Genomic DNA, 16,191 nt, shown 5'->3' with positions numbered 1-16,191 from the left:
GATGAAAACTGACTTCGAAACTCCATACAGCTTATTGGTTGATTGGAGCTGCTTTGGCAAGAAATGTTTAAAAGATTACAGCAGGTTTTAATTAAACTCCCGTCAACAGAAGCCAATCGAACGCTCCAGGAACTTGCCACGTATTTTGAAAGACTCTTTCATGTCGCCTTTTCGGAATGCCCGACAGACAACGGCATCTGGGATCCTGAAATACAGAAAGCTCTACGAATAGCGGATACCAAAGACTTAAAACGCATTCTAATCTACGCCATGAGCTTTGAGGTAGCCCACCAAGCAACTCGTAGACATCGAAGTGTTACGTTTAATAAAATTTATGTTTTTACAAACGTGTCTTTGCCTCACGATCAAACTTCCACAAATGCAACCGTTTTCGAGGAAGATCAAGAGGAAGACCTAAGAATAGATGGATGAGCTGCCTGGCAGACGATTTCACCATTCTAAAAGTTAAGAACTGGAGGTCAGTTGCTGGAAGGGAAAGGATTCTGAAGAAGGCCAGGGTCCAGAAGGATCTGTTGCGCCAATCTCATGATGATGAAAATTTTCTCTATAACGAGTTTAATATTGCCCTTTTATTTTTCATTATTTTCCTCCAGCTTTGTGTTCTGGCCTTCCAAAATCGTATAAAAATATGCGAAACTCTTTTTTCCCCCTCATCTTTTCTTCCCACTTCCCCAGCTTTATTTTTCGTCTTGCGGGGAGAAAGACTTAGAAAATGCAAAAGAAAATATCTGTCTACTTTGTCTGTCTGTCTGTCTGTCTGAGACTTTTAATAAGGCATCACTTTCTGTTGTGTATTAAGTAGAATGTGTGACTTAGGTTTTTAATGAGACAAAATTCATAGTTGTTTATATTTAAAATTGACTGTATGAATTGAATGTGTTTTTATCGTAAGCCTGCGTAAGTAACATCGACTTTTTTAAACTTCTTTCTGTATATAACGTTTGTTGTTTAGAATTTTGTTAAAGGGAATTAGTATATACCGTATGTTTTCCTTAAGGAGTTAAACATATGAATTGAATTTAATTTATATTCTCTGATAAATGCTTTAATTTATATTAAAAGGGTGGTGGCCTTTTTCGTAAAAAAACAGTTATGCTGTCAATATAAATGAATGTTTGTTGATGGAAAATTGTACTGAGTTTTAAAATTTCTAGAATTTTCTTTCGAAATGTAGCCCAAAATTTAATTTGTATTTGCATATATTGATATCCATAAGAATATATTATATTCTGTAATATATAGCAGTTGTCTGAAATAAAATAAATAAGGGGGGAAAAATGGTTATCATGAATTAAGGAAAAATCACGATTACTGAAAAAGTTACATGTAGAATTTAATGAAACTTACCCACAGTATACAACACATAGTAAGGTATCAAATAACATAAAAAGAAATTACCAAACAAATATGGTAGTATAGAAATTAGCACATGTATAAAATGAACAAATCGAAGGTGTCAGTTTGCTATAGGAAAAGTACCTTCAGTATAGAGTATGATTGCCTCTAGAAGCAATACAGCACATAAGCGATGTGTAATGCTTTCTATTATGCGGTCTCTCAGTTCCATAGGAAGCGAGAGCCATTGCTCTTGCAAAACAGTTGCAAGTGCAACAAGGGTTTGAGGGGGCGATTGAGAGCAGCTAGACGTCTCCCTAAAGCATCCCAAATGTGCTCGATAGCATTCAAGTCCGGGGATCGAACTGGCCACTCCATGTGCATAATTGCTTCCTGTTGAAGATAATTATCTAAGATGTCCTGTGTGGTCTTGCCTTGTCGTCCTGTAACAGGAAAGCATCACCTATTGCCCCGGCATATGGGCACACATAAACATCAAGGATGTCATCTCTATAAATCTGAGCATTCACGGTTCTCTTTGGAAAGACATGGAGGTCTGTGCATCCACCCAAAGAGATGCCACTCCAAACACAGACACTGCCCTTTCTGTATGCATCTCTTTCACGGATGTTTGAAATTGATTGAAAAATGATTGTTTCTGTATGCATCTCTTTCACGGATGATAACAAATTCTAGGTTCTCTCCAAATAACGCCTACTATCGTTTTTTAGACTAAACCTGAACTCATCCGTAAAGAGAACCGCCCTCCATTGATCAGGCGTCCAGTCGACGGCCACTGAATATGTTGTTGTGCCCACTGAAAATGGTCCCTCCTATGGCGTGACTTGAGTGGCACACAAATGGCTGGTCGCCTCGTATACAGACCACCTTCGTGAAGCCTTCTACGCATAGCTGACATTGACACAAACCTTCCGGTGGCTGCAGCAAAGGGGGATCTAAGAAGAGTCGGAGTTCAAATATCGGTCAACGGTGCTCATCGTAGCTGTTGGCTGTCCTTGACTGAACCTCCTAGATGCCGAATCTGTGATTTGAAATTGCCTCCAAAGTTTATGAACCACAGAAGGACTCGCACTTAGCCATCTGGCCACTTCTGTTTGACTTTGTCCTGCTTCTACTCTCCGAATGCCTCTCCATCGCAGTTCTGAAGGCAAATGATGCCTGGAGGTCATTGTTACAAATTGGCTATCTCAGATTTCTAATGTCATTGTCACAGTGAAATATGTGGGTTTTCTCTCAAACATGGACTTTTATGCTCCTCTCAGATGACGCATTGCGAAAGCAGTGCCACTAATTTGCATATCGCAGTTTTACTCAGCTACTCTTACTTGGCAACATATTGAAATTTTACATGGTTTGGCTTATTTTTGAGGGAGTTATAGCTATTTTTGTGATTTTTCCTTAATTTATGATAACCAGTGTATATGTCACTGATAGCATTAGCATAGCAATTATATTGTACATTAATAGCAGTTATACTGATAGCATAGCAATTATATACGTTCATATATTGTGTTCAAGTTTTTTTTTTTTTTTTTTTTTTTTTTTTTTTTTTTTTTTTTTTGTTTGGCTTATTTTTTAGCCAAACAATTTTTTGACACGATTTCAAAGAATCTTATAATTCAACCAAAACTACCCAAAAGTAATACAGTAAAAAGTCTTTAATCTGGACGTCCATAATCCAGAATGATCTATAATCCAGACCTCAAAGCTACAAACTTTCTGCACATGCATAGCGTTTACATGTGTATGCATGCGCATAATACCTTTATGCATCACATTTAATGTATAACAAACAGTATAAGCTAAGTTAAAATTATCTAATTATCTATTTCAGTTAATGTTGCAGATTGCGTTGTTCCTTCATCTTCTAATTGGATCCGGCTTATTATTTTTTGCAGACTGTTAGAGCAATTTTATAAAAGTAAGATTGAACTTTCGATTATGTCAAAAAGAATTTCCAGTTCTGGAGCTGCAAAAGGATCTACAAAGTGAAAGCATGTTTCTATGTCCATCAAACAAAAAGTAGCTTCAAAAGATGGATAAAGGCATATCCTTTGTTTCTCTAAGCATTCCAAAATCTGTTTATCAATTTTACGCTTCTCTTTGGGAGGAACGTCGCGGGGCACAAGGAACTGGAAGTTGATCTGTCAGCACAATCCTTATCTTCAGGGCAGATGTTTTTATTTTATTGGGCTTTTTTTGAACTTTCGATTATTCCTTACTAAATGTAGTATTTCATCTCGATGTACTCCGTCTTTGATATGATTTAAATCAAATTCCTCGTCATTATAAATATCACGAATACACATCAAATAGTTTTTCTGGTTGCAGTTTTCTAATTTTGGCTATGCGTAATGTATGCTTTACGCATGTTTAATAAAGTAAACACATAAATATTAAGCTTTTTTTTTTTTTTTTTTTTGTAAATTTTGATACCTTTTAGATCATAATTGCTCTTTATTTCATAAATTACAGTTTCATATTTTTAATTTTATAATTTCTGCATGCCGTCTTACGAGGTTTAAACTGATGATCTATAATCTGGAAAAACCCGATAATCCGGAATTGCCGATGTCCCGACGAGTCCGGATTAAAGACTTTTAACTGTACATTTAAAGTGGTGTAAAACTAAAATAAAATTTAAAAAAAAAATTAGTTGAAAAAAATTACTGAAAATCTATGCAAAAAACATAATTATTTAAAAAACGTTTTAAAAACTGAAAATCATTTTAAGTTTCAAAAATTTTTACTCATTACCGAACACTGAAAAATTAAAATACTTTCACTAACCTTGATTTAAAAAAAAAGTTGTTTTCCCATGAATCATCTCACTTATTTTTAAATTAAGATGAATATGGCTCTGTTACATTGACGTCTGATATAGTGTTACCATGAGAATTATGAAAAAATTCATCGTCAGACATTGGATCAAGTAAAGTGGAGGGATAAATGTCTGCAGTGTTGACAAAAAAGCTCCTAAATAGATCATTCTTAATAGAGTGGTCATGTTTTCCTCCACATAAATTCATACAAGTATGAATTGGAAATTTCTTCTGTTTGATTTGTAAATTTCCAAGAAATTGTTTAATTTCTGCCCACACTCCCTCAGTGGTATTAGTATGCACACCTGTTACCAGGTACATGCATGTCAAACTGTGGTTTACATTTATGTGTCCAGACATTTATAAGCGGCCCATCAGTCCGAAATGATTGTGGTACCAGGCAATACCCATTCACTAATTACATCAAGCAAGCAGGCACTCCTTCAATTCAGAGCCACTCTAAAAAACATCTGTGCGTGTCTCTCTCACTTCCTCCAAATGCCCGACTTATGGGCTTATGGACTTTTATGGGCTTGCCTCTTCCATACTTTATCTTCCCAAACTTACTTTCATCCACCTTAATAGTGTTACCTACACCTCCAAGTCTTGCAACTATCTTTCATCATAATATGAATATAAATTTCCGTACAGAATTTATACCAGTTAGATTACTTGTGATTAGAAACATTGAGATCTTTGATGGCATATTTCTGAGGGCACTTTCCAAACCACTTTCACATCAGTAGTAAAACTGTACACATGTCCAAATTAATTAAACCAAACTAAAATCCTTTCTAGTACTATTCTGTTTTGAGGGCCGTAAAAAAATTGCAGCGAAAATGTATGCACAAAAGTGCCAAATCTAGCAAACGTGTCTATTTAACAGAGCGCCAAATCTAGCGTGCGCGCTGATTTCAGATTGCGTAAGTTTATATAGTTCTATATTTCTGAAGACGCCATTGAAATACTAGTTTAATTTTTAAATCCTTTTTTGATCTTAAATCCTTTTTTAATATCCTTTGGACTTAACAATTTGGGAATTGCCCATGATGAAAAGTCGGCAATAGAATTTTGGGTAAAGTGCAGAATCACCCACTGCTTGATGCATTTTTAAGAATTGCACATACTTGGTATCCATATGCACATCGACCTATTTAGTTAAAAAAAAATTCTAGAATTGCACAAAAATGGCACTGTGCACAACCTTGACTTTATCTATGTACACATCGACCTATTTTCACTTAAGAAGTAAAAGAAAATTGACAAAAATCAAATTCTTCTTACTCTTGTAAAAAGCGGCAAACAAATAAGTGAGCGATTCGGCACTTTACCGAGAATATTTTCAAGGCATCATTCATTATAGAAAATTACGTTTGAAGAACCAATGAGATGAAATTATGCTTTAGCGATAAGTCGGTAGCGAAATAGCGATGCAGGCATCCATTCAGTTATGTTTAGCAATTTTTATATAAATTATAATAATGATCTGAAATAGTTATTTAATCTTATGCTTCCATTCAGTCACGTTTAGCCTTTTTCATATAAATTATAATAATAAAAAAGTATTGTATGAAATTAAACTTTCATCTAAATTAAAACATCAATCTTAAATAGTTATTGATTATTATACTTCCTTTCTTGCTGCAATTATTTTTAGCAGCATTGGCATCAACAATAGTTTGGCGATTTTTTACGGCCCTCGAAACCGAATAGTACCTCCTTTCCTTACACTTCTACACACACACATCATGCCTTTCCTCTTTCACATGAGACTGATTCCTACAAAACCATTTTTTATTGCCTTTTTTACCGTCCCTTTCTTTTAATTTCATGCTTTTCCCCACATTTTGGGCATGTGTATGGTGATTCAATCAAATCCTCTTTCATAAACCATTCTAATACAGCTTTCTTTCCTAAAGCAGGCAACATACCAAAACTTTCAAAATACTCAGTGTACTTCAACATGCATTTATTCACATTCTCAACAATACAAATATGCTTGGAGGCATTGTGAGTATCTGTAAAAAATTTTGTAAAAAAAAATTAATTTACCTGAAAAGATGTTATGTACTCTCGCAAGCTTAGCCGAAGAATGAAGAGTAATTGATTTTCGAATGATTGTTTGAAATAACTACTTCTGTCTTGACCCAGCAATCTGTTTCAGTTTAGAAAACATTAGAGAATTGCAGAAGCTTAGCATCATAAACATCTTGGTAGTCTTGGTGTTTATCTTGGCATCATAAGCACTGTCGTTTCTTCATGTACATAGCAATATGTTTTTGCTTTAAAAAAAAAAAAAAAAGACAGAGAATTGCACAAATTTAGCATTGCATATGCTGGTGTTTGTCTATTGTACACAGTGATCTGTGTTTGCTTAAAAAAGTATTAGAGCACAAATTACAGCATCAGCAATGAAATTCAGTCATTTAAGAAATATGACATTATGTCGTATTATGAATGTATTATGAATGTGAATTTCTGCATTCTCTACTTTTCGGTAAATTAGTAATGCTAGATCAAAAAGAAGGAGTGTAACCTTTTCTTTTTGATCAAGCAGCAAACTCCCAAGTCCTTTTATGTTTTCTTACAGTTGGGGGGGGGGAGGAAATCACTAAATCAACAAAAATAAACATTAATGACTGACATTCATCTGCTGCATGACTGACATTCGTCTACTGAATGCAAATGCATATTATTGAATGCGAGATGAAATTTCACAAACCTATCAGTATTCTAATCATCTATCTATTCATGTTCTTGCATTTGTGCTGATGAATTTTAAAAATACAACCACAAGGCTTCATTTTTGCAGTTGGTGGTATCAGATAAAAGAGTTGGAGAAAAATTCTGCAGTAGAACTTTGTGTATGGCTGTGGAATGTGAATACTGATGAATGCCATATTTTATGTGAAATTTGTGAACATGAAATGGGAGGGATTTATATCCAGAAGTATTATCTCTAGACTTAAAAACCTATTTAGTAGGTAAATCATCTGATTGTTTATGTGTATTGAAAAGCAATTTAATAACAATCTATAATTATGAAACAAATTCTGTTATTTGTTCCATAACTGCAAACAGTTTTCAAAATTATAAAATAATTAAGAAAGAGATTTAATAAAAGCAACTGTAAAACAATCCAGTATTTTTTTGTTTCTATTTATGATGTATCCCTCTGTCTCATTATGTCTCAATTTTATTTTTTATTATTAGCTACTATTTTTAATGGTACTTTTCCATTATTCTTCTGTGATGCTTTTGGGTGTCTACGAAAGAGAAGTTAACCACCTGCCGAGATTCAATAACAACACCATCTGGGAAACAAACCATTTATCGATTTGCTTTTCCCATGCAGTTCATTTCTAATTCATTGGTTTGTGTGTTCATTTTACCACAGTGCATTTTGAAGATTTGGGATTTACCAAGCAATAAACAAGATACAGTCAAAAGTCGTTAATTCGGACACCCATAATCTGGAATGATCTATAATCTGGAGCTAAAAACTTTCTGCACATGCGCCGCTTTGACACATGCGCATAGATGTTTACACGTGCATGTAAGACCTTTACGACTGCGCATATGCATGTGCGCAAGCGCAGAATACGTTTTCCCGTGCGCGTTTTATGTATAACGGACGATATAAGCTAAAATTATCTAATTATCTATTTCAGTTAATGTTATGATTGCGTTGTTCCTTAATCTTCAAATTGGATCTGGCTTATTATTTTTTGCAGACTGTAAGTGCAATTTTATAAAAGTAAACTTGAACTTTCGACAAAACAAAAGTATGTTTCGATGTCCATCAAACAAAAAGTGGAATTGCTGCAAAAAATGGATAAAGAAATGAAGAAGGTGACAGAGAGGTTAGTGAAAATGAAAAAATTTCGATTGACAAGTTAGTCGGTATTCTCGGCACAGCAATTACGGGACTTCAACAGCGGAACTTTGTAACTGAACAAGAAATTATGTCTGTTTATAGAATTAAAGAGAAAGTATTATCACATAAAACGAAGCAACTTAAACAACTTACATTGAAAGAAATGTTTAATAAAGTAAACAAATAAATATTAAGCTTTTTTTTTTTTTTGTAAATTTTGATACCCTTTAGATCATAATTGTTCTTTATTTCATAAATTACGGTTTCATATTTTTAATTTTAGAATTTCTGCATGCCATCTTACGAGATTTAAACTGATGATCTATAATCCGGAAAAATTGATAATAAATTATCCATCCTTGTGTTCAAATGAGCACCTGATGAAAGTCAAATATTTGCAGGAGCCTGCCGAAGATATTGCCTGACCAAAGATATATATTATCTTCGGTCAAGCACAAAAAGGAAAGGCACCTGAAAAGGGACATGATTTCAGAAGTTATGCATTCCTTTCTCACCAGTCTATGATTTATTTATTTGTGGTTCAAAGAGCTGACTTAATGATTTTTATGAACAATGGTAATTAAGCTGCAGGATGATCTCTACACATTGAATCATTCTTTTTTGACTCCTACTTAGAATTTATATGGCAATGCATACATCCAAAGGCTAAAATGTTTTCTGTTATACTAGCAGATATCTGTAAATTTATGTTTCCTGTCTAGTGTCCTCTTTCATTTCAGCTCATGCTATTTTAATAATAAAAAATAAAATAAATTCTTTTGGAACTACTCTCATATACGCCCTCAGTTGGCGAGAAATTTCTTTGGCGAGAAGCTCCACGCCATATTACTACAGTCAAAAGTCGTTAATCCGGACTCGTCGGGACTTCGGCGATTCCGGATTATCGATTTTTCCGGATTATAGATCATCAGTTTAAATCTCGTAAGATGGCATGCAGAAATTCTAAAATTAAAAATATGAAACCGTAAGTTATGAAATAAAGAACAATTATGGTCTAAAGAGTATAAAAATTTACAAAAAAAAAAAAAAAAAAAAAAAAAAAAAAAAGGCTTAATATTTATTTGTTTACTTTATTAAACATTTCTTTCAATGTAAGTTGTTTCATTTTGTGTGATAATACTTTCTCTTTAATTCTATAAACAGACATAATTTCTTGTTCAAAGTTCCGCTGTTCAAGTCCCGTTAATTGCTGTACCGAGAAAACCGACTAACTTGTCAATTGAAATTTTTTCATTTTCACTAACCTCTCTGTCACATTCTTCATGTCTTTATCAATTTTTTGCAGCAATTCCACTTTTTGTTTGTTGGACATCGAAATATACTTTCGTTTTGTAGATCCTTTGGAAGTTCCAGCATCGGAAATTCTATTTGACATAATCGAAAGTTCAAGTTTACTTTTATAAAATTGCTCTTACAGTCTGCAAAAAATAATAAGCGGGATCCAATTCGAAGATTAAGGAACAATGTAAATTAACATTAACTGAAATAAATAATTAGAGAATTTAGCTTACACCATCCGTTATACATTAAACGCGCAGGCGAAAATGTATTCTGCACTTGCGCACACGCATATGCGCAGTAGTCAAGGTCTTACACGCACGCGTAAAACGCCTGTGCGCATGTGCCAACGCGGCGCATACGCAGAAAGTTTTTAGCTTTGAGGTCCGGATTATGGGTGTCCGAATTAACGACTTTTGACTGTACCTAAATTTTTTGTCTACATTTCGAACTTTAAGCCTAAAATGTTTCCAAAAATGCTATTTTCACATGTGTACAAACCACGTTTTGAGCACACAATTTAAGCTAAAAATCCGAAACAAAAACAAAAAACTTATCAAAAACGTAGTTTCTAACCAAAAATATTTCAGAAGAATCCATGTACACAGCGATATGTTTTAACTTAAAAAAATCACAGAATTGCACAATCCATGCAACGAAGGAATCTATGAACTACGTACACCTAGCTTAAATAAATTAACATAACAGCAATAAATTTCAAAGAGTACAATCTATGCAGCGAAGGAATCTATGAACTACGCACACCTAGCTTAAATAAATTAACATAACAGCAATAAATTTCAAAGAATACAATATACACAGTGTTGTTTTTAAACTTAAAAAAACATCTATGAATTGCACAATCTAGGCAGGGAAGGAATCTACGAACTACGCACACATTGCTTTAATAAATTAACATAAGAACAACAATAAATTTCAAGAATATCGTGTACACAGCATTCTGTTTCAATTAAAAAAAATCTACAAATTGCGTAATCTAGTCATTGCGTACTAATCAACGAAATAAACTAAAATAACTATAATAAATTTTAAACAATTAAAAAAAAAACAACAATAACGACAGAACTAAAAAATGCTAAAAATATAATACTATCTTTCACAAATAAATGTTAAAAACCTTCTTTTCCTAAATCCTTGTAGGATTTCCAGCCATCCAAAAAAATAGTTGTACCAGGCTCAATCCACTCTTTAATATACTGCCAAACTTTGACTCATCAACTTCTATCACTTTATCTTTCCCTCCTATCATCTGAGACACATAGCATGCAAAGTCCAGTATACATAAATCACTTAAATACCACACACCGCATGAACCAACTAGCAACTGAAATCCAAGTTTCCACATAAAAAGGGTTGCCATAGAAACCAACATTGTCCCCAAAATCATTGCAGAACAGGCAATCGCGCCAAAAACCAGCACACAACACATATCGCTGTATTTGGCAACCCAAGGGTGCTTATAAGAGTAGCACCATTCTTTTAATAATAAATGCTATTGTAATAATAAAGTAATGCTATGAAATAAATGGTATGGAAGGGCTATATGTTGCCCTCTATAAACTGTTCTTGTAGCTAGAAATTGTTTACAGTTACAAAACTGTCCAGAGTACAGAGGTGTGTAGCAGAAAGCATTAGCATGCAATGAATACTTTAAATTTATGTGGAGCACATTTAATTTCTCTATCTATTGTATGACATTATTATATTCTTTCTTGTTTAAGATTCAATTTGCATTCAAACTAATACTAAGAAAAAATTAAAAAATTTTAATGTATATGTTATGTGACATATTTTAAAATTATGTTAGTTAAATTATTGGCTCAGTATTCAGATGTTAAGCATCTTTACCGTCACTTCTCCCTTATGTTTTCCCACCAAAATGCGAATTAGTTCTTGTGTATTTAAGGTGAAATTTTTAGATTCTAAGACGTGGTGTGTTCTGCCTCTTGAGGCCATGTTACTAGGTTGCTAGACAAAGATAAAATTTGCAGTCTTCGGTCAAATGTAAATTAAAATTTTACATTTGATTGATGACTCTGTGATACATTGCCACAAGTGATTGGCTGATTTGTAAGTCCAGGTGTGCCCCTCTGTTCTTCTGTCTTAAATAAAAAGCTCTTTTACACCTATCTCAAGTTTGAGTTATTACTTAGCGATAATTCTCTGCCGTTCTATTTAAAATTTAGTTACAGTTTATAGTTGTTAAGAAGATTTCTAAACTTTATAAGCAGTTTATCTGTTTTGAATGTTGTAGCTGTTTAAATGGGATATGTTTGTTGCAGGTATTTTGAAATAGAGAATCTGATGTGAGAAATGCAGCAAAACAGTTTCTTGTATTCTGTTCCTTCTTCTTTTCCTCCTGGAGATGAAAGGTAAATAAAAACATATTTTGTTTTAAATGTCTAGTGATATTTATTTGCAATTTAAAAAGAAGACACCTTTGAAGAAAGGAAATAATTTGATGCAGAAAAGTCATAAAAATATTCTAGTATAGGCTTTTATTTTTTCAAAACTGAAAATGTATCTGGAAAGTCCTGCTTTTTTTTTTTTTTTTTTTTTTTTTTTTTTTTTTTTTTTTATGATCAATACAAATGAAATGGTACAAAAGTGTAAGAAAATTTTATTGAATCATGCTAAGCACTATTTTATTCTGTGACATTTTGTCATCTTCTCTGGCAGCTGGAAAATTCATCTTGCAAAAAATCATTAAAGTTCATAAAGAAGTTCTTGAAGTGCTGTTTGATATTCTCCTAAGGAGTGAATTCCAGGCAGTTCGGAGAAATTTGAAGTAACTCGAAGAGATGAAAATCGAATGAGGCAATGTCTGATGCATGTGGGGGATGATACAAAATATCCCAACCATACCCTTAATAAATCTTTGCCTGACATTCATCAAAATGTGGGTCCGAGCATTGTCATGATAGAAGACACCACCTTGACAATTGGTCAATTCTTGGTGCTTGTCATCTATATCTGCATTTAAAACTGACATTTGGAAGCAGTACTTTTTTGAATTTATTATCTGGTATGGTGGCCAAAATTCATAGTATACAGCTCCTTTGCAGCCTCATCGAGCACAAAGTGTTACTTCTGTGGGATGCACCCGGGATCGGACTTTTAGAGGCTTTGTAAGGACTTAAAAGAATTTAGTGCCGACACATGCATTTATGGTATTTCTTTTCTCTTAGTCTTGGTACGTATATTCCATGGTAAAACTGGCTTCGAGAAATTATTACATTACCTCTTTTTCCTGAATTTCTGAGTATATTTTTGTGGGGGGTCTCTTTCCGTGATGCCCTAAGCACATGCTTATTTTGCTTAATGGTTAATTCAGCTCTGAATACACTCAGTCTTTATCATAGGTTCTTTGGATTTACACCATGCTCTTTTGCTTGTAACATTATTATATGGTATCAACTTCTTATCTCCAGCAGTAGACCTAAAATAGTTCATTACTGAAAAGGAGTTTCTACATTTCTTTTCAGCAAAGAATCAAATATCAAAACTGAAGCAAGCATATACTGCTCTGGGAAGGGGGGTGTATACATTTTACAGCTTCCATACCCAGTCTTCTTCAGATGTACTGCACTTTCTGGAATAATTAGTCTTTCTGAGAGTTTCTGAACTGTATAATGTGAATTATCAATTATAGCTTCTTTTAATAGGTCTTTGTTTATAGAGGATGGCTATCCAGGGTGGGCATCATCTTTGAGGCTGAAATTTCCACTTTTAAACTTCTCAAACCACTTTCAGACTCTGTCATCAGAAACATCATTTTGCCTGTATATATGGCAGAAGTTTTATGAACACTCTATTTAGCATTTCTTCCTTTCCCCCTTTTTTAAATAAAAGCATAGTATGATGAAAAAACTTTTTGTTTTCATTTTTTAGCTTTGCTCTCAGCATGTTTTTTCAGGCTCATCTGTTTGGTTGTCAGATTAGTTGCAGAGAATACACCTCTCTCGTAAAATTGTTCCAGTTAATAGTTGTATTTTTATAAAGGTTGAATTGCTTCTCTCACCAGTTAATGGATGTCAGTTCTTCTGCTTAGCAGTGCATAAATTATTGCATTAAATGAACATATAATTTTTTTTCAGATAATAAACAGATTCATATTACAGATATAGCGCATTAAAGAATCGCGTTTGATTTTATGTTGCACTACCATTGTTTACCTGTTTTTAAAGTCGCATATCAGGGATTTTTTTATGCCTGCATCCTGTAACTTTACTTACAGTGCATTTTGTCTGAAATATTATTAATTTTTTCAAAATGCAAGGGAAAAATAGAATTATATTATTTTTTATAAAAATAAAACTGGCTTATCGAGAATCACATTGAACTAACACAAATTTCATATGATCGTGTTATAATGCCATGTTTATCCATTATTAGTGCTAAATCATGCTGTTTGGTGACAATGTATACATATTAATGATATAATAAGCTATGTAATGGAATTACAAATGTCTAATTTACTAAATTTTCCGGGGCAAAATATTTTTCTGAAATTCAAACGTATATTGATTACTTGAATTTCCTGGTTAGTTGAATGCAACATAATTGGGCTTTTATTGTACATTCTTTTTGGTGTAGCAATAAATAATGCAGAAAGAGAGATGAGATAAGGTTATCTTCACACCATGTTAAGCCTGCATTCTAATGCTTTACTTACAATTTTTCACACTGCATATCTGTAAAATTCAGTCATTTAAGAAGTACAGCTTAATAGAAGGTGAACTTTTGCATTCTTAATTGTTGGGCAAAATATATTTCTGAAGTGCTATGCTTTCTTTTTCTCCAATCTCAATCTCTCTCTACAATCTCATTACAGTTCACTTTGACAGAAACACCTGTACTCGATGTGTGTGTGTGTGTGGGGGGGGGAAAGTACACCAAAATCTCAAAAGGGCAAAATCCATGTGTGCTCAAACGTGTGTTATCTATACGCATAGTACATACACCTGGGTACTTTTTGGTGACATGGTGTTTCTTCATCAGTACTTTTTAGTGAACTTTTGGTGAGAATGCAGATAATATTTTTCATTAGTGTGATCACTGGGCTGTATTATACATGTTATTGGATATACAAATGTATATTCATTTAAGAACTGATTAAAGTTGTTATGTAGCACAATGTTATTAAATCTTTATAAAAAAAATCAGTGGAAAAATTTTGAAAATGTCATTTTTTAATTATGTATGGGTTTATACGATATCTTTTAATTTTCTGGAGCAAAAGTGTGTTTTAATTTGTGTTGTGCTTCTGATCTGTTATTATTCATATATTAAATAAAATAATTACTTTTCCTTTATTTTAGGTTACATTTTCAAAACACTAATTCCTGTCCAGTATCTCCTAATGCTACTGCATGGTCCAATAACTATCCCAACACAATAGGATCAGTACCTATGCCTGCATATAATGGGTAATTTTGTTACTTTTTTTTTCATATTGTGTAAGGCCTTCAAGTAAGCATGATATGATCTTAAAATGAAGTAAACGGGTGATTGTGGTCTGGATATATTTGGAATTCTACATTTTTTTTATTTCCAAGATTTTCAGAAAATTGAAATGCAGACTGTGTATTTAGTTAAATTGCAACATCAATTTTTTTCAAATTTTGTTTTAGAATGAAAATACCATTCAGGGATTATACAAATTTAAGACTTTAAGACTACATGCTTAATTCAGCGAGAGATGAAACTTCTTGTCGAAGAAAATTTAAACTGTCTTATATAGCAAAATTATTTTTGCTCTTTATCTTATAGAGGAACAGGAAAATCTGATATTGTAACATTTTGGAGTGAAGTATTGAAACTGGAAGAAGATGGAAAGCATAAATATGCAGTATTAACAAAACTAATTAAACCAGTTTTTTTCCTTTCATGGATTTTGTTGAAAGTTCATTGAATTATATGGGGTATATGCCAGTATGTATGCATGCATATTTGTGTTTCACATCTATATTCTAAAATATTTGAGATTATGCTGGATTTTTATTTCACAATATTTTTCTGAATTTTTAAAATTGGATTGCAATCACCCTGAATAAAATAAAATCAATATCAAATATGACCAAACATTTTATATTATTTTGAAGTAAAATTTATGAAATTATATTTTGAATAACATATCATTTAAGTGCCCGCTTTCAATTAGTGGTCCTGAGCGAATTCGATGAACCCACTTTTTGATGACTGTATGCAATAACTCGAACCTAATGTAACAAGTGTAGTATTTAGTATTCATTTCATAATGCTTCGAGCACTTGTGGTTTATTTGCATAGACCATTTATTTCATATAATGCCACAAAAAGTTATCTAAAGGAATTACATCATTACTTCTGGAAGGCCAACAGTTGCATTTTGTGAAATTATCCTTTTGCCAACTTTTTTTTTGCTGTACGTTGATAATGGCATTAGCAGTGTAGTGTGTGGCACTGTCTTGTTGGAATCACATGCCATTCAAATTTGGCCACATTAATTGTTATTAATCATTGTTACTCACCAGTCACTGTAACTGCACCTCTTCCCTCATTTTGGGAATGCCACAATACCATAAATCACACCAAACAGTAATCTTTTGCAAATGGAAAGTCTACTTGTGCATTCCTTGTATAGTGTTTCCACACCAAAAAGGACAGTTTTGTTGGTTAATGTATCTAATGAAGAAATGAGTTTTATCTGAGATGATAACTTTTTGCTTAAAATTATTTTCTTTAGCCATGATGAATTGTCAGATGCAAATAAAAATTAGTGATATTTTAAACATGCTTGCTATTTTGTTTTAA

The 16,191-nt window shown here is 33.0% G+C and overlaps 1 protein-coding gene across 1 annotated transcript in view; it reads left to right on the top strand.

The window, feature by feature from the left end:
* Positions 1-764: 764 nt before the first annotated feature.
* Positions 765-16,191, top strand: part of LOC118185614 (uncharacterized) — a 45,413-nt gene continuing 29,986 nt past the window's right edge. The window contains exons 1-3 of the mRNA XM_085812539.1: positions 765-918; positions 11,679-11,768; positions 14,718-14,825. Coding sequence (XP_085668665.1) covers positions 11,710-11,768; positions 14,718-14,825 — 167 coding nt within the window. The 5' untranslated portion in view covers positions 765-918; positions 11,679-11,709. The remainder of the gene's footprint in view (positions 919-11,678; positions 11,769-14,717; positions 14,826-16,191) is intronic.

Source organism: Stegodyphus dumicola, chromosome 3 (assembly GCF_044657685.1).
Source record: "Stegodyphus dumicola isolate Sdum_Otavi_A_Nest chromosome 3, ASM4465768v1".
Taxonomy (NCBI): domain Eukaryota; kingdom Metazoa; phylum Arthropoda; class Arachnida; order Araneae; family Eresidae; genus Stegodyphus; species Stegodyphus dumicola.
The sequence above is the reverse complement of the archived record's forward strand: the minus strand, read 5'-3'. Positions and strand labels throughout refer to the sequence as shown.